Genomic DNA, 24,217 nt, shown 5'->3' with positions numbered 1-24,217 from the left:
GATCTAATGGATTGTCATTAAATTATTTCATTGGTGAAAAAGTTATCAAGTTTTCGAATGTAAACAGATGAATCAGAAGGAAAACATCTTCACGACTACAAATGATCGTTAGATTGTCTCTTCAACAAGGCTGTATTTTCCAGCGATATAAGCGGGAGATGTTCTACAGTGCAAGATCTACTCGACGATCGTAGTTTTTATGAAGGAAAATTTTATTTAATTCAATATCTTATGTATTTGTTAACGTCAAATCTCTATTGTATATGTCGTATGACTTTTAATTATTAAAATATTTTGCTATTAAAAAAAAATATATAATTGTATCTAGTATTTTGTATTAGGAAGTCACAAAAGACAATAGTGTAAACCGTAAACGAATTCGCTCTAATGTCATAATCTTAAGGAAAATTTGTTAATTACTACCTCAAAAAAGGGGTCTTTGTGAATTACTACCCCGAAAAAAAAAAGTTGTTAATTACTACCCTTAAAACTGATTAATTCTAGCAACTACTACCTTTTTTTACTAATCAGCCTACTTCAGCTCTTAATGATATCATTATTCATCTAAATTCTAATTAGTAGCTCTTAAACCTTAATTAATTAAATAAACCCTAGCACCACCTTCCCAACACCATTGCACCACCTCCGGCGGGCCCCCTTTGGCCCCTTAACACCTCCGACAACTCCTCCACCATGAAACCCACTCCCTCGCTCAATCCTCCACCACGAAACCCACCCTCCCGTTCCCCCACCACAAGATCCACCCTCTTCTTGCTCCCCCACCACGATTTCCACCTCTATTCCGCTTCCTCGACACACAATTCCCACTTCCTTACTTTCCATCACCACAAAACCTATCCTCCTCCCACTCCCCACAACGAAACAAAGCCCTATCACGTGGCTGGGCTGTTTTCGAGAGCTAGAAGAAGGAAGGGGCAGTAATCGGGGTTGAGGAGAGGTAAGGGGATGGGTTTTAAAGGTTGGGGCAAAGGGAGGAGCGGTAATTGCGGTGGGAGTGAGTTTCGTGGTGGATGACCAAGAGAGGGCGGATTTCGTGGTGGAGGAGCTGTCGGAGGTGGTAAAGGAGGGTTGCTGGAGGTGGTGGGTAGGTGGTGCAAGGGTTTATCTGATTAATTTAGGTTTAAAAGCTATTAATTATAATTTAGACGAATAATGATGTCATTAAGAGTTTAAGTAGGCTAATTAAGAAAAAAGGTAGTAGTTACTAGAATTAATCTGTTTTAGGGGTAGTAATTAACAACTTTTTTTTTATGGGTAGTAATTTACAATAGCCCCCTTTTTGAGGTAGTAATTAACAAATTTTCCTAATCTTAATGTCCTTGAATACTAGTTCGGAACAATAGTGAGTTTACACACTTAATTACATATTCTAATAGCATAATGATCAAAGGGTGATCTCAAGCTATCACACCTAAATACCAATTTTGCATATGATATTATTGATATAAACTCACCGACAATTTATACAAGAATATTTTTGTTTTTAGTGTACTCCTATAATGTAAGAAAAGAGAGTAGACACCCTTTTTTTGGACCCCTCAAAAATTTGGATGTCTTTAGTTGATTTATAAGACAATGATTAGCAAATCTTTTCTTTATAGAATTTAAGGAAGCTAATCTCAAATTTCAACTACAAAATGCAATTAATTTATTCATGTTAATTTAGCATAATGAAACTCATAAAAAGAAGAGTACAAGAATAAGGTCCTGTTCACTTCACCTTAAAAAAATAATATTAAGTAAAAATAATTTCATTTTAGTAAATATAAGTTCAGTTGAGTAAAATTAATTTCAGTTCACTAAAATTTAGTTTACTTAAAGAAGAATTATAATAGAAAATCAGTAAAAATAATTTCATTTCAGCAAAAATAATTTTAGTTCAGTAAAATTAATTTAAGTTCAGTAAAAATAATTTCAATTCAGCAAAAATAAGGTGAAGTAACGGGGCCTAAAAAAATCTTTAAATTGGAAAGAAATTAATATTAAGTACCTTTGTATTTTAAATTTTTTTTTTTTTTTTTTTTTAACACTTCCCACGCTTATCTTTTCACACTTGGAAAGATGTATTATTTTCAATTTAAATAGAGTCCTTTTCTTTTCAATTTTCCACATATAGAAAGTGATGATCATGTGCCTTTACTCCTTTAGCCCTTTATCAGAAAATTCGTTGAATGTAAAGTGAGCCTATTCTGTTTGGACCATTTGGGCCCCCATCTAGGACTCTAAAGCGTACGACCGTTTTGGGCCTATGGAATTGTTACTTGCTTGGAAAACTCATCTTAAACACATGATAAATCTATACTTAGTATTTAAAAACACAAACCATAATTTTTCATATGACACATGTCATTACAAGTCACTCACTACCACATATGACACATGTCACCCCTTTTGATCTTTTTGTTTAAGTCTTTATACATTCTATAACTTGCAAATTCAATTAAGAAAATGAAGTGTTTCATTTCCATCATAATAAAATAAAGTTGAACCAATTAATATACATCACATAAACATATGAATTGAATTATATAAAAATTGTCTTTTCAACTAATAGACTTAAAATATAACTTAAACCAATATGTCATTTCATATCCTACAATCTTCATGTATATATACGTATCTAAATTCCTTTATCTTTTTCCACAGTTCTATCCTCATTCTTTTTTTCCTTTTAAGTTTTAGCAATGAAACAATTACTTCGTATTTCATATCAAAAATTTCAACTATTGAAAAACATACCTACATATGAAATAACCTAGATAAGAACCCGTGCATCGAACGGGCCAAAAGGCTAGTTGTGATTAATTTATGTTACCATATTCTCTTTTTGTTTGTTGTAAGCTCACTTTAATTGATGTAATTTTTGTTTTTTTTTTTTAAAAAAAAAAAAAAAAACCAAAAAAACTTACAAACAATTTATATAAGTATTTTTTTTTCTTCGAGAAAGTTTTGGTGTGTGAAGATAATATTTAGGAAAAGAAAGTGTAAATTTAAACGAATACTCTGTATTTTTTAAAACAAATTTACTCTAAACCCTTAAAAGGTGTGCGCTGCCCCATAATTGATGGATCGTATAAAGACTCAGTCCATTTATTTACTAGACGGATATATCCCTTTAATGACTGTGGCGGGTCATAGAATTGCTCTCTCTGAGATTAGTCAGATATCCATTGAAGCGCACTCAACGTTCTCCATTGAAGCGCAGTTGGCGTAAAATCTAGCTCTTGTATCCCCCATCGAAGCAGCTTCTGAGGTAAGTTGTTTGTATTTGTTATTATCATATCAAATATCCCTAAAAATAAAATCATGAGATCGATAATTGAATCAAAAATCCCTAAAATTATGAATGAAATTTGGTTGCTAATGTATTGCACAACACTTTAATGTTGGGATTTAACTATGAAACCAGAGCTCTTTTCTCAGGGACGGGCCTGATGATAGTTTCGCAGATTTCTATTGATTGTTACAATATGTGAAAATGTAGTGTGGCATATATTGACATGTTGGATTTTGTGAAGGTACCTACAAACATAAACAAAGGATGACTAAAAAATTGCTACTTGTATTATATTTTCATGTCAATCTTTTTATTAATGTTAATTTAAAGCCTTTTACTAATTACTTGGTGATGTTTCTGCAATTGCCATAGTTTGTATATCTTACTAATTACCATAGTTTTTATAATGTAGATGGGTTGTTTGGGTCCAATTTAGTCCAATTGGGCCTAGTCATTAAATGATCCAATTAAAAGCCCAAGGTCAAGGTTCAACTCTCCAAATGATGCTAAAGTCAAGATCAGTCCACAAGGCAAGTCAATTGGGCCAAAGCCCATTTGACTATATGTGCAAAGGTATAAAAGCCATCAATATTACATTTGTACATTCATTCATATTCACAAAAAGCCTCAAGCAATTAATTCTCTTGCATAGCTTTCTCTCTCTACACATTGTACTAACTTTAGCATCGGAGGGGCCTTCCTCGGCAACACCCCCGAGGCTAGTTTACGTGTGTTTGCTGTGCAGGAAATCCTCGGTACATCATCACTTGGACCGAGCCCAGTCTTCACCGCCTTATTGGACCTTCGGCAAGGTCCCATTGTTTTTACCCGAAACAATTTGGCGCCGTCTGTGGGGAAGACTTTCAAAGAATCTTTAAGCCAATTTCAATCGTTCTACCTCAATCTTAGTTCCAATGGCTAAGAATCGTAAGAACAAAAACGATGGTGCTTCTCCTCTGAGAAAGCGCCGAAAGTCACTAGGAGGGGGTCCCTCGGAACGCCCCACTTCTAGCATGTCTCCTCCTCGGGATAGGAGGCCCTCCGCGGGACCCGACTCTCATGAGGAGCCTAGGGAGAGATCCGAATCTCCTATCATCCAGTCCAATCATCCGCCGAGCCCGCCTCGGTCAAATGAGGACAACTGGTCCAGTCAAATGACCCAATCTCATGCCCGGAGCCAATCCCGGAGTATTCGCACCTACTCTCGCTCTCAGCCGAGGACACCCTTGACGGGGCCCAACTCGGAGGAGGTAGCAAGAGCCTCAGCGGTCCTCATGGAAGCCATGAAGGCCCAGAACATGCCACCTCCACGCGACCGAACCCCTCCGCAAACCAGAAATCAGCGGAGGAACATCGGCCAGGAGGGGGGGAAACTCTCCTCCTTCAAGGAGCTTGGCGAATGGGAAGAGGATACTTGGAGAACCGAGAGGGAGAGAAACAGGAACTCTCACTTCTTCAGGGATTCCTCCACTCAGCTCACCACGAGCCGAACCCATAAAAGCAGCAGTTCTGCCTCTCGGCCAGAAACTGCCCGCCGAAGCGTTCACGACCGGCTCGGCGATAGGGAACGGAGCGTGCACAGTCGCCTCTCCTACCCTGCAGCCGAGGCCCAGACCTCCCAGCCCGGGACGAAAACCACTTCTACCTCTCTGAGAGGGCGGAGCGCGGTCCCTTCGGCTGGGAATAAGGGCAAAGTCGTGATGCTGCCCTCCAGTTCTCCATTCGAGCAATGGATATTGGAGTCCCATGTGCCGACGGTCAAAATCCCGTCGCACATTACTTATGATGGAACTTCGGATCCGAAGGACCATATTGCCTCGTACGAGGCTCATATGCATCTCTGCCCCAGGTCCGAAGCAACTTGGTGCAAATATTTTCCAACCACTCTCAAGGGGGTCGCGCAAGCGTGGATCTCCAAGGGAGTTAAAGAAGGCTCAATTACTGGGTGGGACGATCTGTCCTCCAAGTTCAAGAGCAAGTTTTCCACGGCAAATCGTCGAGAGAAGACTACCGCAGAGCTCATGGGCCTGCAGCAAGGTGAGGCCGAGAGCCTCCGAGACTATCTGACTCGCTTCAGCAACGAGTCATCCAGCATTTCTCAGCTGGATCAAGGGCTGACAGTTTTCGCCCTTCAGCAAAACTGCGGAAGGAAAATTCCCTCCAATCCATGTTATCTCGGGGGGAGCATGCTCTCGGAGGGAGCACAAACATCACCTCAGGGCTCTGACCCATCAGGTGAATCATGTTGATATACAGCCACCCCAGTCACCGGTGCCGAACATGACGTTCACAGCCGCTGACTACCGGGGGGTGACGTACCCTCACGAGGACCCGTTGGTGATCATCGCCACGGTGGCCAACCACGACGTCAGCAAAGTCTTAATTGACGGTGGTAGCGGGGCAAATATTTTGTTCCGAAAGGCCTACAATCAAATCAAGCTGAAGCCCAAGCACCTTACGCCGGTATCCTACCCAGTATCCGGATTCAATGGGGCTTCAACTTATCCTGATGGGAGGGTCCTACTTCCTGTCACCATCGGCTGCGACGAAGCAGCTAGGAATGTCATGACCGAATTTTTGGTCATTGATGCTCCTTCAGTGTACAACGTGATTTTGGGGAGACCCATAATTCACGAGATCCAAGGGGTTGTCTCAACTTATCACCAGCTGATGATATACGTTTCAGACGCCGGCTTCCCCGAAAGGATCCAGGGCAGCCAAAAGGAAGCCCGAAGGTGCAACTACCTCAAGCCATCCACTAGTCGCCCAGAGGACGATGATGAGGATGAGGAGAAGAAAGAAAAAGAAAAAGAGCCGAGCACGAAGAAGCCGAAAGGTCTAAGTGCTTCGGCGCAAGGTTCTGTACCCGAAGAAAAAGGGTCAGAAAAAGAGAAGGCAAGCTCTTCATCTGAGCCGAAAGACTCAGAGAGCCAGCCGAAGAAAAAGAAGTCTGGAACGCCTGCTGATATAGACAGCAGGCCAGATTGTGAAGAGTCCAGTCCATCAGCAATGGACATGGACCAGCAGACTGAAACGGTCGAGTTGACCGAAGGAGATGCTGAGAAATGTGTAACAATTGGGATGGACCTTGATCCGAACACCCGTTGTGAACTTATTCAACTCCTTCGGGACAACAGGGATGTGTTTGCTTTCTTGGCAGCTGATATGCCTGGGATAAGTCCAGATCTCATCTCCCATAAGCTTAACGTCGACCCAACGTGTCGGCCAGTTAAGCAAAAGAAGCAAAATTACTCCGCAAATAAGAACCGAGACATCGCAGCCGAGGTCAAAAAATTGCTGGACGCAGGTTTCATCGAGCCTTATCAATATCCAGAATGGCTAGCAAATGTGGTGATGGTTCAGAAGGCCAATGGTACCTGGAGAATGTGCGTTGACTTCACGGACCTAAATAAGGCTTGTCCGAAGGATTTCTATCCCTTGCCGAGAATCGATCAGCTAGTCGACTCGACGAGCGGCCACGCCTTGCTTAGTTTCATGGACGCATTCTCGGGGTATCATCAGATCTTCATGCACCCCGACGACCGAGCAAAGACGGCATTCGTCACGAACGCCGGGGTGTACAATTACAAAATGATGCCCTTCGAATTGAAAAATGCGGGGGCAACATATCAAAGGCTGGTGGATCGGGTTTTTGCCGATCAAAAAGGCCGAAACATGGAAGTCTATGTTGACGATTCAATCGTCAAAAGCAAGAAATCTGAAGACCATGTTAAGGACCTGGCTGAAACCTTCGTCACCTTAAGAAAACATCAAATGAAGCTGAATCCGAAGAAGTGTGTCTTCGGCGTGAAGTCAGGAAAATTCCTTGGATTCATGGTCAGCAAGAGGGGGATTGATGCCAATCCATCCAAAGTCAAAGCAGCTCTAGATCTTCCTGAGCCGAAAACAAAAAGGGACGTTCAGCGGCTCACCGGAAGAATGGCAGCCCTCTCGAGGTTCATTTCAAGAGCTTCGGATAAGGGGTTACCCTTCTTCAAAGCCCTGAAACTTCCAAAAACAAAAGAGCTCATTTGGGAAGAAGAGCAAAGAATAACCTTCAAGCAGCTTCGGGAGCACTTGGCTCAACTCCCAACTCTGGCTAGCCCAGTGGAGGGAGAAACTTTGTATCTGTACGTGGCTGTTAGCCCAGCTACCATCAGTGCAGTGCTTGAAAATAAAGTTCAGCAACCGATCTACTTCGTCAGCCACACTCTGACGGATGCCGAGACTCGCTACCCTCTGCTTGAGAAAATTGCCTTTGCAGTAGTGGTAGCTGCTCGGAAGTTGAGGCCCTATTTTGATTGCCATCAGATAGTGGTTTTTACTGATCAGCCGCTGGAAAAAGTTCTCGGCAAAGTGGAAAAATCCGGTAGGCTGGCCAAGTGGGCTTTTGAGCTCACTGAGTTCAGCATCAGCTACCAGCCGAGAGCAGCCATCAAGGCTCAGGCTCTAGCGGACTTCTTGGCCGAATGCTCGTACCAAGAGACGCTAGACGATGAAAAGAAAATCTGGACCGTATTTACGGATGGATCCTCCACCGTAAATGGTTCGGGGGCAGGGGTAGTGATAACCTCTCCCGAAGGCAAATCCTTTGAGTATGCACTGAAATTTTCTTTCAAGGCTTCGAATAACGAAGCTGAGTACGAGGCAGCAATTGCTGGCCTAGAATTGTGCATCTCTCTGGAAGCCGAGCATGTCTGTCTCAAAACAGACTCTTAGCTAGTGGCATATCAGATCGGTGGCAGCTACGAGGCCAAAGAGCCCTCCATGATAGCTTATCTTGCCAAGATCAAGTCAGTTATTGCCAAGCTGAGAACTTTTGAAATACAGCTGATCCCTAGGGGTCAGAATGCACAAGCCGACGCACTTTCCAAACTTGCCAGTTCAACTCTCACTGAGCTGAACAGATCTGTATACGTGGAAGTGCGCCGAGAAAGAAGTGTCGACGAAGCACTTGAAGTGTGCTGCGCTGACCCAGAGCCCAGCTGGATGGACCCCATCCTAGCTTTCAAGCTTCAGGGAGAAATCCCCGAAGACAAAATTTTGGCCTCCAAGCTGAAGAGAACTAGCTCAAGGTTCATCGTCTTCAGAGGAGAGCTTCTGAAAAAATCCTTCTCAGCCCCATTGCTGAAATGTGTGGGACCAACAGATGCGGATTACATTCTTCGAGAGATTCACCTCGGCATCTGTGGGAACCACATCGGGGGAAGGACCCTAGCCCATAAGGCATTGAGGGCTGGATATTACTGGCCCACCATGATCTCGGACGCTAAGGAGCTGGTCAGAAAGTGCGAGAAATGTCAAAAATTCGCACCAGTCATCCATCAGCCAGCTAGAGACCTTCAGCCGATCCTTAATCCGCTTCCATTTGCCCAGTGGGGGCTGGATATTTTGGGACCCTTCCCAGATGCACCTTACCAAAAAAGATGGTTAATAGTCGGCATCGACTATTTCAGCAAATGGATTGAGGCTGAAGCAACCTCGAATATCACAGAGCAAACTGTCAGGAAATTTATCTGGCAGAATATTATTACTCGCTTTGGTATTCCGAGGGTTTTTGTCTTTGATCATGGAAGGCAATTTGATAATCTACCGCTGAGGCGGTACACAGATCAATTCGGCATCAAACTGGCATATTCAGCAGTGTGTCATCCACAAAGTAACGGCCAAGCCGAAGCTGCAAATAAACAAATCCTCAACGCTTTGAAGAAAAGGGTTGAAGACCAAAAGTCCAAGTGGATAGAAGAACTCCCAGGAACCCTCTGGTCACTTCGGACAACTGAAAAAGAGGCAGCGGGCTATTCACCTTTTGAGCTGGTGTATGGTGCCGAAGCCGTTCTTCCAGTGGAAATCGGTTCTGAAAGTTTAAGAGTGCACCACTTCTCAGCTGAGAACGAGCAACTTATGAAGGAATCCCTCGACTTCCTTGATGAAGTAAGATACTCAGCCCGAGATAGAATGGCTGCCTACAAGCAGAGAATCAGCAAGTTTTACAACCGAAGGGTCCATGCAAGGCCTCTCATAATTGGAGACCTTGTCCTTCGGAATGCTGCTGCAGTTCAGAAAGGCTGAATCCATGGGAAACTCTCAGCTGCATGGGAGGGACCCTACGAAATTTATGATGAGCTTCAGCCAGGGACATACAGACTTCGTCAGTTAGATGGAACTGAGCTGAAAAATCACTGGAATGCTGATGTACTTAAGAAATATCATGTGTAAACCCTTCGGGGCATAACAATCTTTGTAAGTACATTTTGAGTTATTAATGAAAGGCTTCAGAGCCACCATTCCTATTATTTTTGCAACTTTTTATTCTTTCAAGTTTTCTTCATTCTATCTACTCTTTAAGGGTTTTCATTCAGCCTCGTCTGAAACCTTCGCCTTCGGGTAACTGGGTTTCAGATTGCTGACAAACTCGTCTTTTTAAAGAACTCTGGTCTTTCAGCTGAAGTTAAACTTCAGTAAGACTTGTTCTCCAAAGACATGAGTCCATGGGCAAGTCTGGGATATTGCCTTAGCTGAGCCTCGTATCCCAGAGAGCCATTATTTGAAACATTGCCTTCAGTTGGCCCTGTGTTTCAGATATCCATTTTTAAAGATATAAAGAAAACAAAGGATAACGGCAACTATTAGAAAATTTTTATTTAGCTTCGTCTGAAACCTTCGCCTTCGGGTAACTGGGTTTCAGATTGCTGACAAACTTGTCTTTTTAAAGAACTTTGGTCTTTCAGCTGAAGTTAAACTTCAGTAAGACTTGTTCTCCAAAGACATGAGTCTGTGGACAAGTCTGGGATATTGCCTCAACTAAGCCTTGTATCCCAGAAAGTTATGATCTGAAACATTGCCTTCAGTTGGCCTTGTGTTTCAGATATCCATTTTTAAAGATAGACAGAAACCCAATTCAGTAATCCAAAGACCCCAGTCTTCAGATTACTGAAGGGGGCAAGAAGCACTATCAGTGCAAGTTTATCTTCGGCAGAAGTCTTCGAGCTGAAAGCTTTGTACTTAGCAAATTTTTGAAGAAAAAGTAAAGCATTCAAAATAAGGCAAAGTAATTGAAGACAAATGCATCAGATAAAGTTCAAATGCTCAGAAAACGAGCTACAAAGTTCAGACTGTTCAAAGGACATAATGAAATATCGGCAGCCGCCCACAAGCGGAAAATACAGCTGCCGAAGTACAATACAAAAACAAATAAAGCAGTTTGTACATCAAGGCAAGCTGAAGCAAAAAACAAGGCAAAAAATTTCAGAAGCGGCAAGTCTAAAGTTGAGCGCATGATGAACCGCAAGATTCTAAAGACGACTGCCCGAGTTCCTATGCTTCAGCCCGAGGATCAGACTGATCAGCAATGTTGGCTTCAGCTCCAGCAACAGATGAAGCAGACCGTGCACCCTGCTGAGCTTCCCTCTCTAGCTGTTCAGCTTTGAGTTCCCTCTTCTCTTCCTCTTCCTCAGCTTCTTCAGCTGCAAGAATCTCAGCTTCGGCTTGAGTAGGGAACTTCATATGGGGGTCTTCTGGATCCTGGGCCCACTCAGCACATTGGGACCAGTCCAGATTCGGCTCAGCATGGAGACAAAGTCTTCGGCATACTCTGAACCCGTTCTTGAATCCCATCTCATACTCTTCTTGAGTATAAATGCGGGTCTTGAGCAGGGCTTCAGCATCTGCCAGCTTTTTCTGTACCTCCTCCAAGCTTTTCTTAGATTGATTTAGCTCTTCAGTGAGCTTGGAAGAGGCACCCTTCTGCTTGTTCAGCTCTTGCTGAACCTCTGAAGCTTCAGTCTTCAGTTGAGTCAGCTCGTCACTTTTGACCCTTAGCTGATCCTCAGCCTCTCGAAGCTTGGCTCTCTCAGCTTCGGCAGCAGCAGCAGCCTCTGAGAGTTGGACGTTTTGGGCTTGGAGCTGTTCTTCAGCAGCCATCCTACTGGCTTCTGAAGCTTCCAATTTTTGTTGCACCTCAGCCTGTGCAGTAGCTCCATCCTTGATTCGGCTTTCAATGACAGCCTTGAATTTGGTAACGTCCACTCCCATGTGGTCTCGGAGAAAGTTCTCCCCTTCTATTAGCGGGGGGAAAACCTCCTTCTCCATAGCAGTGCAGAAGGTCTGGAGGGCTTTAGCAGCTTTCTTTTCGTATTCCTCCCCCTCCTTCTGCTTTTCTTCAGCTGCTGCCTGCTTCAGTTGAGCAAGCTTCAGCTCTTCAAGAGCCGTCTTCTTGGCGTGCTCAGCATCGTCCACCCTATCTTGAAGGGTGTCTATCAGCTCTATAGTGAGAGTCTGATTGTGCACAAACTGAAAGCAGAGGCACAACTCAATTAAAAAAAAAAACACAATAACTTTGAGCTGAAGAGCTGAATAGAAAAATAGAAGCAAGTGTAAGGATGTACCTGCATCATCAGCAGTTGATTCGTCCTTACAGGGTCTGGGACAGATTTGCTGGATTCACCCATCCCAGCAGTGGCCTTCAGCGACCAGACCCTTGCCCTGTCTACTTCGGACATTCCAGCAAAATTGGCGAATTAGGCTTCTGCACCTTCTCGGTTCTGGCCCCATATGATGTCCCAGATATGATCTGGAATTGGAATTCGGGGGGCCGAGAACCCCATCTCTCCAGAGTGCAGAGTCTGAAATGAGGGGAAGGAAGACTCAGGAACTTCCTGAACCCTTTGAGGTTCAGCTTCTTCTTCTTCAGCAGTCTTCTCTTCCTTCTCAGCAGAGTCGATGATGATGACCTCTGCTTCCTCTTCGGGGTTGAGGACGAAAGCCTCAACCTCCCTAGCAATATCAGCTGAGAAACCCTCAGCAGCGGGCTTCTCAGCACTTTCAGCATTGTGCCCTTCGGCACTATCTACAATCCCCTCAACTGGGACCCCTCCCTTGGGATTGGGAGTCTTTTGGTTCACCTCCATTTCAGGAGGTGGGGAAGGGGTCTTCGGCGGAGATTGTGGTGGTGGTGGGGGAATCCTCGGCAATTCGCCGCCTTCCTCTGGCTCCCTGATGCTGATGCCGACTGACCTCGGCCCCGTTTGGAAGTCGTGAGGGCCGATGATGGCCATCCGTCTCCTCCTTTTCCGAAGGGGCTGTTCGTCCATATCCGACTCTTCGAAGTCTTCCCGGATTTGATCTTCGGGACGAACAGGAGCTTTTCCTTCTCTCTGTTTTTTGCTCCCTTCAGACTGCAAAAAACAGGGGGGCAAGAAGAGTGTGAGTAAAAAAAAAAGAAAGAAAAGAAATTTCAAAGCTAAAAAGTTAAGTGTAACTCACCGAGGTCTCCAGCAAAGCCTCGTCTTCTTCTTCAGCAGCTCTGGAGGACCCTTCTCCTCCTTCCAAAGCTTCAACAGCTCGTGCAACCTCTTCGGCAGTACGATCAGCTTCAAGTTCTTCGTCCAGGACCTGACTCCAAGGATCTTTCTTCTTCCACCAAGGCTTCTGCCGCAGATAGTGGTCTGAAGACTCAATTTGGGAGTGGGTATAGCTCAGATGGACAGGGCGATCTTTGGACGGAGTAATAGAAGGGGCTCGGTCCAAGATGGTCCTTTCTTGGTCAACGCCGAGGCGATTGTAGTCAACCTTGGCAGTGACCTCGTTCAGCACTGAACAAAGAAAATGAACACGAGTTAGTTCAGCAACATCAAAGTGGCGAATAAAGTTTAAGTGCGAAAGCGAAAAAATAAAAAGAAAGGGCTTCAGCCTCAGCCGAAATAGCTTACCATCTCTGAACTTTCGGCTGAGGCCGACAGCATCAAGCATGTGCTCCTGAAGGATGTAGTGGTTATCAGGGAGCCAAGTTGCTGGAATGGTCTTCAGACGACCTCTCCCAGCTGGGTTCTCAGCCTTCCCAAAAATGTTGGCCTGCCCAAGGTTACAATCACCTCGGCCATCGTTCTCTAAGGGACCCAGGCTGAGCATTTCTGGGTTAGGGTTGGAGAGGTATCTCGGCGCGCTGAAGACGCGAGGATGGTCAGGATCTGTGGGTGCCCTAACCCAAATCCATTGGCCTCTCCACTCTTTGTCCGAAGAGTCATTCGGCCACATTGTCAGATGTCCTGGCCGAGACTCGATTCTAAACCACCCAGGACCGTGATCCCCATGTCCACTCTGGATGTTCGGCACCAGCTTGTGGATCTTCTTAAAACAGTGCAAGTTGGGGTTATATCTCATGAACTTGTAGACCCAGAGGTATGTCATCACCCTTCGGATGCTGACAGGAGTTAGCTGACACAAGGAGACCTTGTAATGTATCAGCAAGTCTCGGACGAATAAGTCCAATGGGAACCTCAGCCCATACTGGAGCTGTCTAGTGTACACCCCCACATACCCCGGGGGTGGGCGATGAATCCTGTCCGATGCGACAGGCATTCGGCACCAATACCCATCAGCTTCCATAATGCCGTAATGCAACTCAATTTGCTCAGCGAACCGACACGTTTCGGCGCGCTTTACCCACCAAGAGTAAGGGGTATTCTTTATCATGGCGAGGCAACCTCGGGGTCCTCCTGATACCCAGGGAGAACAGGCCAAAGACTGGCGGGAACTCCTTCGTCCCGACCAGAAACGCTGGGCCCCTCCGATCCTTCGGGAGGTGCCGATGATATTGGGACCGCCCTAATCCCCTCAGCAGGGTCAGGTCCCATTCTCTCTCCATTCCATGTTCCCGTTCCGTTCCTAGGGTCGGGAAGCTGCCTTGCCCTTCTTGGAGCACGGGCCCTTCCTCTAACGCCTCTCACCATTGTTGATTTTTTAAAGAAAAAAGTCGAAAAAGAAGGGGAAAGAGTTCAAATCGAAGAAAATCAAACTAAGTTCGAGATAAATTACCTTGTTCCGAAGCGGAATCTGCCGATCAACAAGATGGTAGTGACGGATTTCAGTTTCCAGATTCAATGCTCGGGGAATTGGCGAAGTTTTGATGCGGATTTTTGAGTTCTCTCGAGATTTTGGGTTCGTGTTTGTGAAGAAGTGAGGAGAGATAGTGCGCCTCTTTAGTTTTATCTCCAGAAATGGAATTTGAGGGGCCGCGCTTTTAATTTCTTCTTAAATACCTCACTAAGTAACCGTTAAACACACGTCCCAATGATTAACTACCCATTATCCGACCAACTTCCACAAATTATCCATCCATCAGCCGTTATCTCATTAATGGCGGTTAAAATTTAAATCTTTTGGATTAATTAAATCATTTACTTCCCTCCTTTTTCTGATTAATTAAACCCGACCCGTCATTCTTCCAAATCGGGTCTGGGGGGCAAGTTGTTTGGGTCCAATTTAGTCCAATTGGGCCTAGTCATTAAATGATCCAATTAAAAGCCCAAGGTCAAGGTTCAACTCTCCAAATGATGCTAAAGTCAAGATCAGTCCACAAGGCAAGTCAATTGGGCCAAAGCCTATTTGACTATATGTGCAAAGGTATAAAAGCCATCAATATTACATTTGTACATTCATTCACATTCACAAAAAGCCTCAAGCAATTAATTCTCTTGCATAGCTTTCTCTCTCTACACATTGTACTAACTTTAGCATCTGAGGGGCCTTCCTCGGCAACACCCCCGAGGCTAGTTTACGTGTGTTTGCTGTGCAGGAAATCCTCGGTCCATCATCACTTGGACCGAGCCCAGTCTTCACCGCCTTATTGGACCTTCGGCAAGGTCCCATTGTTTTTACCCGAAACATGGGTGATTGGTCATTGTTGCCCTCTGATATTCTTGTTGGAATTGCTTTGAAATTGAATTCAATTGAGGAAGTTATTTATTTGTCCGCTGTATGTCATTCATGGAATCATGTTTGCTCCTCCATGGTTAAACCCCTGTGGAGTCGTGCAAATAAACCAACTCCGCCTTGGTTACTGCTTGCAGAGCCTAAGCCGGAGCCGGGTGATGATGACAAGTCTAATTGTAGGAAAGTATTCAGTATCAGCAAAAACAAGTGCTACCAAATAATACTTCCGGAGGTTACTGAAAACAGATGTTGGGGTTCGTCTTATGGGTGGATTGTGATGTATGACTTTACTAAGAGTGTTAAGTTGTTTAATCCTATTACTAAAGCTCAATTAAGCCTCCCTTCTTTATATGATTTGCCAACTTACTCAGACGACTACTTCCCTGGTCCATACGGATGATCTTCTGGGGATAGAGAATTATCCCTGGGCTATGAAATTTTTGGTGCGAAGATTCATTGTATTAAAGATTCCTGGAAGTAACAACATTGATGACTTAGTTGTGTTTGTAATACATTTCCCACTTGACAGTATAGCTTTTGCTCGTCCTGGAGACAAAGCATGGACTGAAGTAGTTGAACCATGGCCATGACGTCCAGCCCGCCCTTTTATTCATCAAGCCATGGTTTGGGATGGAAAAGTAATCATCTTGTATGGTCCTATTAGTAAAACTCGTAATGCAGCGATTGCATATTGTGATGTAGCTAGTATCGCGGCTAATTCTAATCCTGTCAAGGCTAAAGATTATACTACCATTCCCTACGATCTGTTTAGAGGAACATCATCATTCCTAGATATATTTATGAATGGAGAGATGTATATGCTCGAGTTAGCTGGTGATTTACTTTTAGTCTTACGCTTAAGAGAGTCTGGTATTTCGAATGATCATGAACCTGGTGAGATTGTATACCTCTGGGACAATAAACATTGCTACCGTACCATTAATTTCAAGGTCTATAAGCATGTTCGTGACACAACATCTTCGTCGTCGTGGGAAAATGTTGAGGATTTGGGTAATTATTTGTTATTTGTTGGTGATAATTATGCTACTGCTGTTCATATATCAGAGGCTCCAAATTGCCAAAACAACGCTATATACTTTATTGATGATGAACAAAGAGTATATTGGGCTGCATCATGCGGAACTGATGTCCGTGGACATGATATGGGTGTGTTTGACATGGCATCCGGAAAAATTACATCATTCTATGATGGTGGTGATACAATTTCCAAATACTTTTCTCCTATATGGTTTATGCCTAATTTTTAAAGGTTTTGCTTCTTTTTGTATTTTTTTCTTCAATAACTTTTATATAAGGTCATTGTACCTTACTTTTATTGTAAGACGGTCAATTTGATAGTAACTTTAACTATTTTTATAGCAATTTTAACTCTTTAAAAGATATCTTTTACTTTGTCATTGGTTTATTTGAAATTTATTTTGATCTGTAATTTCTTATAAATTCATGATTGCATATTATAAAGGCTAATAGAATTAATATAATAATATTTCCTTTGTTTTCTTGAGTTGACACATTTTATTAGTCACATTTCTTAAGTTGACACAATAAGTCTCCAACAGTATCAGTAATTGCTCCTTAAAAGTAGAATAAATTGCTCCTAAAGTAGATAAAGTTTTTTCTAACAAGTTAGCAATTGCAAATGAGAGTCTCAATTTTCTCAGTGACTAGCGTGTTAGTTTAACTTCTTGATGAAACATTAACTAAAAGAGTTCTGCCAGCTACTATAAGATCTAGGAGTTTGTTTACTGTTGTCTTTAAATACTATACTACTCTGTAAGTCTTTAACAACCTAAAGTATGTGGTAATATTAATATATTAGCCAACTATAGAAACATATAAGCTAAATGATGCCTGATATCAGCCAATAAAAGGAACCTATCAAAAATATATTGTAACACCCCCAAATCCCCCTCAATGTAAATACTAGTATAATACGTATAATTATATCGTAGAGATAGACTTAAGCGTATTACCGTTGCGTGATTACGCAAGGCTACTCAAACTTACTAAACAAAACCAAAACTTCGCAGCAGAAAACTTCAATACTCTTCTTTTATTAATAATAGACTATAAATAGTAATCATTGTCATGAGTACTCAAAAATAAACATCAAAACCAACATTTCCTAATCTAGGTGAAACCATTGCCGGGACTTCATATGCTCAATTATTGACTCCACCTGAAATTAGTCGACACTGCTTACCATTGAGGTAAACAAAGCGAACCAAAACAAAACAAGAAATACGGATTAGCAAAATATGCTAAGTACGATGAGTGCAAGATAATTAAACTTAATTTATTAGCAAACATGCTTTCGAAATCAATTCCATCCTTTCCAATAATTTAACCAATAATTCCAAAACCAATTTCAATAATCAATTCAATTTTAAACCAATTCCTTTTAATCTAATTCCTCACCCAAGTATGCACACCCCCCAAGCTAGTCTCCTTATATTACAAGGCTATTCTTGAGGAAAGACCCGGTCATACAAAATCCAAGGCCCTATCAATAAACCGAATTCGCATAGTGGGATTACCAAAATGCTTGTAAAGCATCAATAACAATAATTCAATAAATCCTCTTTAAATCCAATAATTCCAACTTTTAATAATAATAATTCAACCTCCTTTTTCTTTAATTCCACATGCTTTCAAAATCAAACCTTTTAAACATGAATAATAATTTTAATTATTTAAAACATGATATAAAATCAATACTCCAATTTATTTATCAAAACCAATTTATTTAAACATGCTTTTATTTCATAAATCATAATTCAATTCAATTTAATTCAATAATCATAAAATCATTCAAACATGTTTATTCAAACCAATCATTTTCAAGGTATCTAGCCACCTAACGTACCTTGATCCTTGCTTAGCAAAAACACACAAAAAGAACCTTAACAATCTTGATCGAACACACCCTACAAATAAAAATAACCTTAATCAATATAAGGTTAACAAATAATCACAATAATTAAATTAAAAACCCCCAACTATATGTACATGAACTTTTTAAATTAATTTTCATAAACATCATTAAAAATCTGATTTTATATAATTAAAACTACTCATAATAATTTTTATAAATCCCCCTTAATAATAATAATAATAATAATAATAATAATAATAATAATTGAATAAGAGAAAAGAATACGAAAAGATAAGGAACCAAGGAAAAGAGAAGAATTGGATTTGCGTGAGAAAGAATAGGCAGAACTTGCAGAGGTTGTAACTCCCTCGATATAACTCCGAATTGGGTGATTCTTGAGCCTAACCTCAAGGATTTTTCGAGAGGAACAATCTTTTGTGAAACATCAATACCCCAAAAACTGACCAGAAGTGCCCAAAAATTGGCTTCAAAGATAAACGGGATGATATGTGTAAAAAGAGGAGAAGAAAAGAAGAGAATTGGTGTAAAGAATGTAAGAGGTATGGAGGAGTATTTATAGGCTAGCTCATGTAAAAATTATAGCAAGAGAATGTGGGAAGAATTATGGCAAGTAGGGTTTATGGAATTACTTGGAGAAGTGAATGAAAGAAATATGGAAAGTTTTGATATTAAGGTGATTGTGTATAATATAATATGGAAGGTATGTTTGTCATGAAAAATAATATGGCAAGGGAGATTACTTGGGGAATAATCAAGAGGAATAAAGGTAAGAAAATATGATGATCAAATATTAAGAAGATGGAAAAATAGAATTAAGGAAAATAATAGATTTTTGGGAGATAATTAAAAATACAATTTACCAAAATAATTTCTCCCAAAATAATACAAGAGGGCAGAAATTCTTGAGCTTTCCATAGCTCAGATTTTCGGATTCCCTTAGTAGTATTTAGGAAGATTTTTTCTCGGTTTAAGGAATAAAAATAATTATGTAAATAATATAAAATAATTAATTAATTAATTAAATATCAATTATTCACCAATAAATAACTAAGAAAAATCAGATTTTCTATACACAGAAAATCCGAAATCCTTAGCTAAATAATGGGAATTTTCGGCCATCTAATATAATTAATAAAATATAATTTTTCTTTAACTAAAATATCCGAAATATATAAATAATCCGGTTTTTAAAATAAGATAAATGGATAATAAATCTTATCCAAAATAATAATTAGATTTCAAAATACTTTTGACGCCAAAGTTCAAATATCATTTTGGCTCCAAATAATAAATTTACTAAAATACCCTTTTTATAAAATAATTCTTAATTAATTAATTAGAAAATGCGGGGTATTACATATATCATCTAACAAAAAGAATATATTAGCCAATACAAAAATCATATCAGCCAACAATTTAAATATATCAGCCAACACATGAACACATATAAGCCAAAAAGTAAAACATATTAGCCAAGCTAGCTGCATGAAAATTTGCGTGTGGGCATCTGCACGCAATAGCTTCTCATCTGTCATGCATGCGTTAAAAGATTGCAGTTTAGCCCGAGCAATTTGGAGTAAGTGCAATTATTATATGGTTTTGTCTCACTCTCTTTGTAGTATGGGTGACAGGTGGAAGCACTATTTTGGTAATTTTGGAGAGGATATGGTGAGTGTAATTACCATATGTTGGGCTATATGGGACACAAGGAACAAATGAATGATTAAGGATGAAAATCCGAATGTTGAGCACATTGCTGCCTATGCTTTGAAGATGAATATGAAGGGGCATGAGGTGGGAAAGTTGAATAACAAGGGGAATTGATGGGTGGAAATTAAAAAGTGTCTTTGTGGGCGGGTCTCCTCCGACATCTGATGTGGTTAAAATTATTGTTGATGCTGGTGTTTTGGGGGAGGCGGGGACGGGGTTGGGTGCAGTCTGCAGGAATATTGAGGGGGTGGTGCTTTGGGGAGCTACGGTGTAATGGAGTGAAAAATGAGAGACTAAGGTTGCAGAGGTGAAAGTGGTATTTTAAAGCATGAAGAATACGAGACACAAGGGTATGAGCTGCATTGAGATCGAGAGTGATAATCTGGTGGTGATTGAGGCAGTGAGAAAGCGTTTGTAAGGCCCCAGTTCCTTTCATCTGATTATAAACAATATTGTAGATTTTTTTTTTCTTTTAATTTTACTAGTGTTCCATGGTCTTTTGTAAAGCAAGGGAGTAATAATGTAGTACACAAACTGACTCACTTTCAACCATGGGAGTTTGGTCAACGGGTGTGGAGTGATGTAATCTCTCCTCACATTTTGGAAATTTCTTCGGTAGATCTAGATAATTTATTTTTTTATTTTTATTTTTAAGTATTAAATGTGTCACTTCCAAAGTTATTCACTAACATTTTCCGTTTTACACAGAACACTAACCAACTCATACAATTAACTAACTCATACAATTCTACATTTGCTAGTTTACAACTGCATTTATAATAAAATGTAGGTGACCGTCAGCTAATGTTAAAACCGCAAAGGTAATATTACCTAAACAATTGCATAATTCACACGACATTATTAGTTTGCTATAATAGCCATGACAAAAGAGTCATCCTAACCACATTTTTTTTGAGGAAAACTCATCCTAAACACATGATAAATTGTGATTGACTTATGTTACCATACTCCCCTTTTGTTTGTTGTAAATTCAGTTTAATTAATGTAATTTAAGTCGTTTTCAAAATAAAAAAAATAAAAAAAATCAAAAAAACCAAAAAAACTTACAAACAATTTATACATTTTTTTTTATTAGACAAATTATACAAGCTTTGGCGTGTAAAGATAATATTTGGGAAAAAAAAGTGTAAATTTAAACTAATATTCCGTACTTTTTAAAACAGATTTACTCTAAACCCTTATAATTGGACTATCGTATAAAGACTCAGCCCATTTATTTATTAGACGGATATATCCCTTTAATAACTGTGGCGGGTCATAGGGATCCATAGAATTGCTCTCTCTGAGATTAGTGAGAATACTGAGAAATCCATTGAAGCGTAGTTGGCGTGAATCTAGTTCTTGTATCCCCCATTTCGCAGCTTCTATTTCGGATTGGTCCTTGTTACCCTCTGATATTCTTGTTGAAATTGCGTTGAAATTGGATTCAATTGAGGAAGTTATTTATTTGTCCGCTGTATGTCATTCATGGAATCATGTTTGCTCCTCCATGGTTAAACCCCTGTGGAGTCGTGCAAATAAACCAACTCCGCCTTGGTTACTGCTTGCAGAGCCTAAGCCGGAGCCGGGTGATGATGACAAGTCTAATTGTAGGAAAGTATTCAGTATCAGCAAAAACAAGTGCTACCAAATGATGCTTCCTGAGGTTACTGAAAAGAGGTGTTGGGGTTCGTCTTATGGGTGGATTGTGATGTATGACTTTACCAAGAGTGTTAAGTTGTTTAATCCTATTACTAAAGCTCAAATAAGCCTCCCTTCTTTATATGATTTGCCAACTTACTCAGACGACTACTTCCCTGGTCCATACGGATCAACAGATGAAGACTCAGACTCAGACGACGATGATCGTCTGGGGATAGAGAATTATCCCTGGGCTATGAAAATTTTGGTGCGAAGATTCATTGTATTAAAGATTCCCGGAAGCAACAACATTGATGAGTTAGTTGTGTTTGTAATACATTTCCCACTTGATAGTATAGCTTTTGCTCGTCCTGGAGACAAAGCATGGACTGAAGTAGTTGAACCATGGCCACGATGTCCAGCCCGCCCTTTTATTCATCAAGCCATGGTTTGGGATGGAAAAGTAATCATCTTGTATGGTCCTATTAGTAGAACTCGTAATGCAGCGATTGCATATTGTGATGTAGCTGGTATCGCGGCTAATTCTAATCCTGTCAAGGCTAAAGATTATACTACCATTCCCTACGATCTGTTTAGAGGAACATCATCATTCCTAGATATATTTATGAATGGAGAGATGTATATGCTCGAGTTAGCTGGTGATTTACTTTTAGTCTTACGCATAAGAGAGTCTGGTATTTCAAATGATCATGAACCTGGTGAGATTGTATACCTCTGGGACAATAAACATTGCTACCGTACCATTAATTTCAAGGTCTATAAGCATGTTCGTGACACAACATCTTCGTTGTCGTGGGAAAATGTTGAGGATTTGGGTAATTATTTGTTATTTGTTGGTGATAATTATGCTACTGCTGTTCATATATCAGAGGCTCCAAATTGCCAAAACAACGCTATATACTTTATCGATGATGAACAAAGAGTATATTGGGCTGCATCATGCGGAACTGATGTCCGTGGACATGATATGGGTGTGTTTGACATGGCATCCGGAAAAATTACATCATTCTATGATGGTGGTGATACAATTTCCAAATACTTTTCTCCTATGTGGTTTATGCCTAATTTTTAAAGATTTTGCTTCTTTTTGTATTTTTTTCTTCAATAAGTTTTGTGTAAGGTCGGTGTACCTTACTTTTATTGTAAGGCGGTCAGTTTGATAGTAACTTTAACTATTTTTTGCCTCCTCTCATCGGCCTTCTGCCACCAGGTCTTCACTTTGGAAGGCAAGCTTACCCCCTAAAATTAAGCACTTTGGATGGAGAGCACTCCAAAGAGCTATTCCTGTAAGGTATAATCTGAAGAAGAGAGGGATTTGTGATGATGATGTCTGTCCCATGTGTGGAGAAGCCCCGGAAACTATTGTTCATGCTTTGTTCCTTTGTGATCATGCCAAGGCTGTTTGGTATTTGTCGCCCCTAAGGATTGAATTTCAGAATGAGCAGCTTTCTTTGCTTCTGAATTGGTGTGAAACGAAGGGTAGGATGATTAAGGATAAGCTCTGGTGGGATTCTTTCTGGAGTTTTCTGTGGGGAATCTGGTTGAAGAGAAATTCTTGGTTGTTTGATAAAAAGGATATTCCTGTGCTCGACGTTCTGAGTAAAGCAGCTGGTATTGTGGGCGAATATGAGAAGGCTAACACTGTTCTCCCTTCTGACATCTCCAACAGATGCTCTGTGCCTCAAAATTGGACTCCTCCTGCTCTTGGTTTCTACGAACTTAACACTGATGCTGCAACTTTTGGTGCGGAAGCTGTTGGTTTGGGTGACATTGTTTGTGACAGTTGTGGAGATGTGATGCTTTCTACTTCCGTCAAAGTTTGTGGCTGCTTTGGAGCTGAGGTCGCTGAAGCTATGGCTGCCAGGCACTGCCTTGGTGTTGCGATTGAAGCGGGTCTCAACAAGCTCACTCTTGAAACTGTCAAAAGCTGTGCATTTATCTGAAAAACAAAAAATCCGAGCCTTCCTACTTTGGGATAATTGTGGCTGACATTCTTCATATGTCAAAAGCTTGCTCATACATTGAATTTTCTCATATTGGTAGGAATGGTAATGGTGCAGCACATAAATTAGCTCGCATAAGTAGAGAATTTAGTGATATGCGTGTATGGATTGAAGAAGATCCTCAAGATGTAAACTCTATTGTTACTTCTGATTTTGTTGTTGCTTAATAAAATATGAGCATTTCCCGTCAAAAAAAAAAAAAAAAACTATTTTTATGGCAATTTTAACCCTTTATAGGATATTTTTTACTTTGTCGTTGGTTTATTTGAAATTTATTTTAATGTGTAATTTCTTATAAATTCATGATTGCATGTTATAAAGGCTAATAGGATTAATATAATAATATTTCCTTTGTTTTCTCGAGTTGACACATTCATTTCTTAAGTTGACACAATAAATCTGCAACAGCATCAGTAATTGCTCCAAGTAGAATAAATTGCTCCTAAAGTAGATAAAGTTTTTTTCTAGTAAGTTAGCAATTGCAAATGAGAGTCTCAATTTTCTCAGTGACTAGCATGTTAGTTTAACTTCTTGATGAAACATTAATTAAAAGAGTTCTGCCAGCTACTAATTTATAAACATAAAGGCACAATTATAAGATCTAGGAGTTTGTTTACTAATGTCTTTTAATACTATACTACTCTGTAAGACTTTAACAACCTAAAGTAATACATCTACAATAAAACTTGCATTACATTCAACTTTTTAAAACAATAGTAATAGAAAAATTTAAAGGAGCAATCATAATTTCTAGAAGAAAACTATATCACCAAACTTCTTTTTCTTTCGATTATACTACATTTGAATAACAAATAGTATTCTGGGATTTGAAGTCAAAACTCATCAAGATTTTAGGTGCTGTGAAATTTACTTATATAACACCCAAATTCAAAATTTTAACATAAAAACTGCTGT

The 24,217-nt window shown here is 40.5% G+C and overlaps 1 protein-coding gene across 1 annotated transcript; it reads left to right on the top strand.

Annotated features, from left to right (window-relative positions):
* The first annotated feature begins 15,630 nt into the window (after nt 1-15,630).
* LOC145590668 (F-box protein SKIP23-like) lies at nt 15,631-16,278 on the top strand. Its single transcript, XM_081647082.1, has one exon. The coding sequence runs from the start codon at nt 15,631-15,633 to the stop codon at nt 16,276-16,278; it is 648 nt and encodes a 215-aa protein (XP_081503208.1).
* The last annotated feature ends 7,939 nt before the right edge of the window (nt 16,279-24,217 follow it).

The sequence above is a fragment of the Chenopodium album genome, chromosome 18 (genome assembly GCF_948465745.1).
Source record: "Chenopodium album chromosome 18, dcCheAlbu1.1, whole genome shotgun sequence".
NCBI lineage: Eukaryota > Viridiplantae > Streptophyta > Magnoliopsida > Caryophyllales > Amaranthaceae > Chenopodium > Chenopodium album.
This window is presented reverse-complemented; position numbering and strand designations above follow the sequence as displayed.

Excerpts from the sequence above, each read along its gene's own strand:
- LOC145590668 (XM_081647082.1), top strand. The coding sequence starts at position 15,631 with ATGGTTTGGGATGGAAAAGTAATCATCTTGTATGGTCCTATTAGTAAA.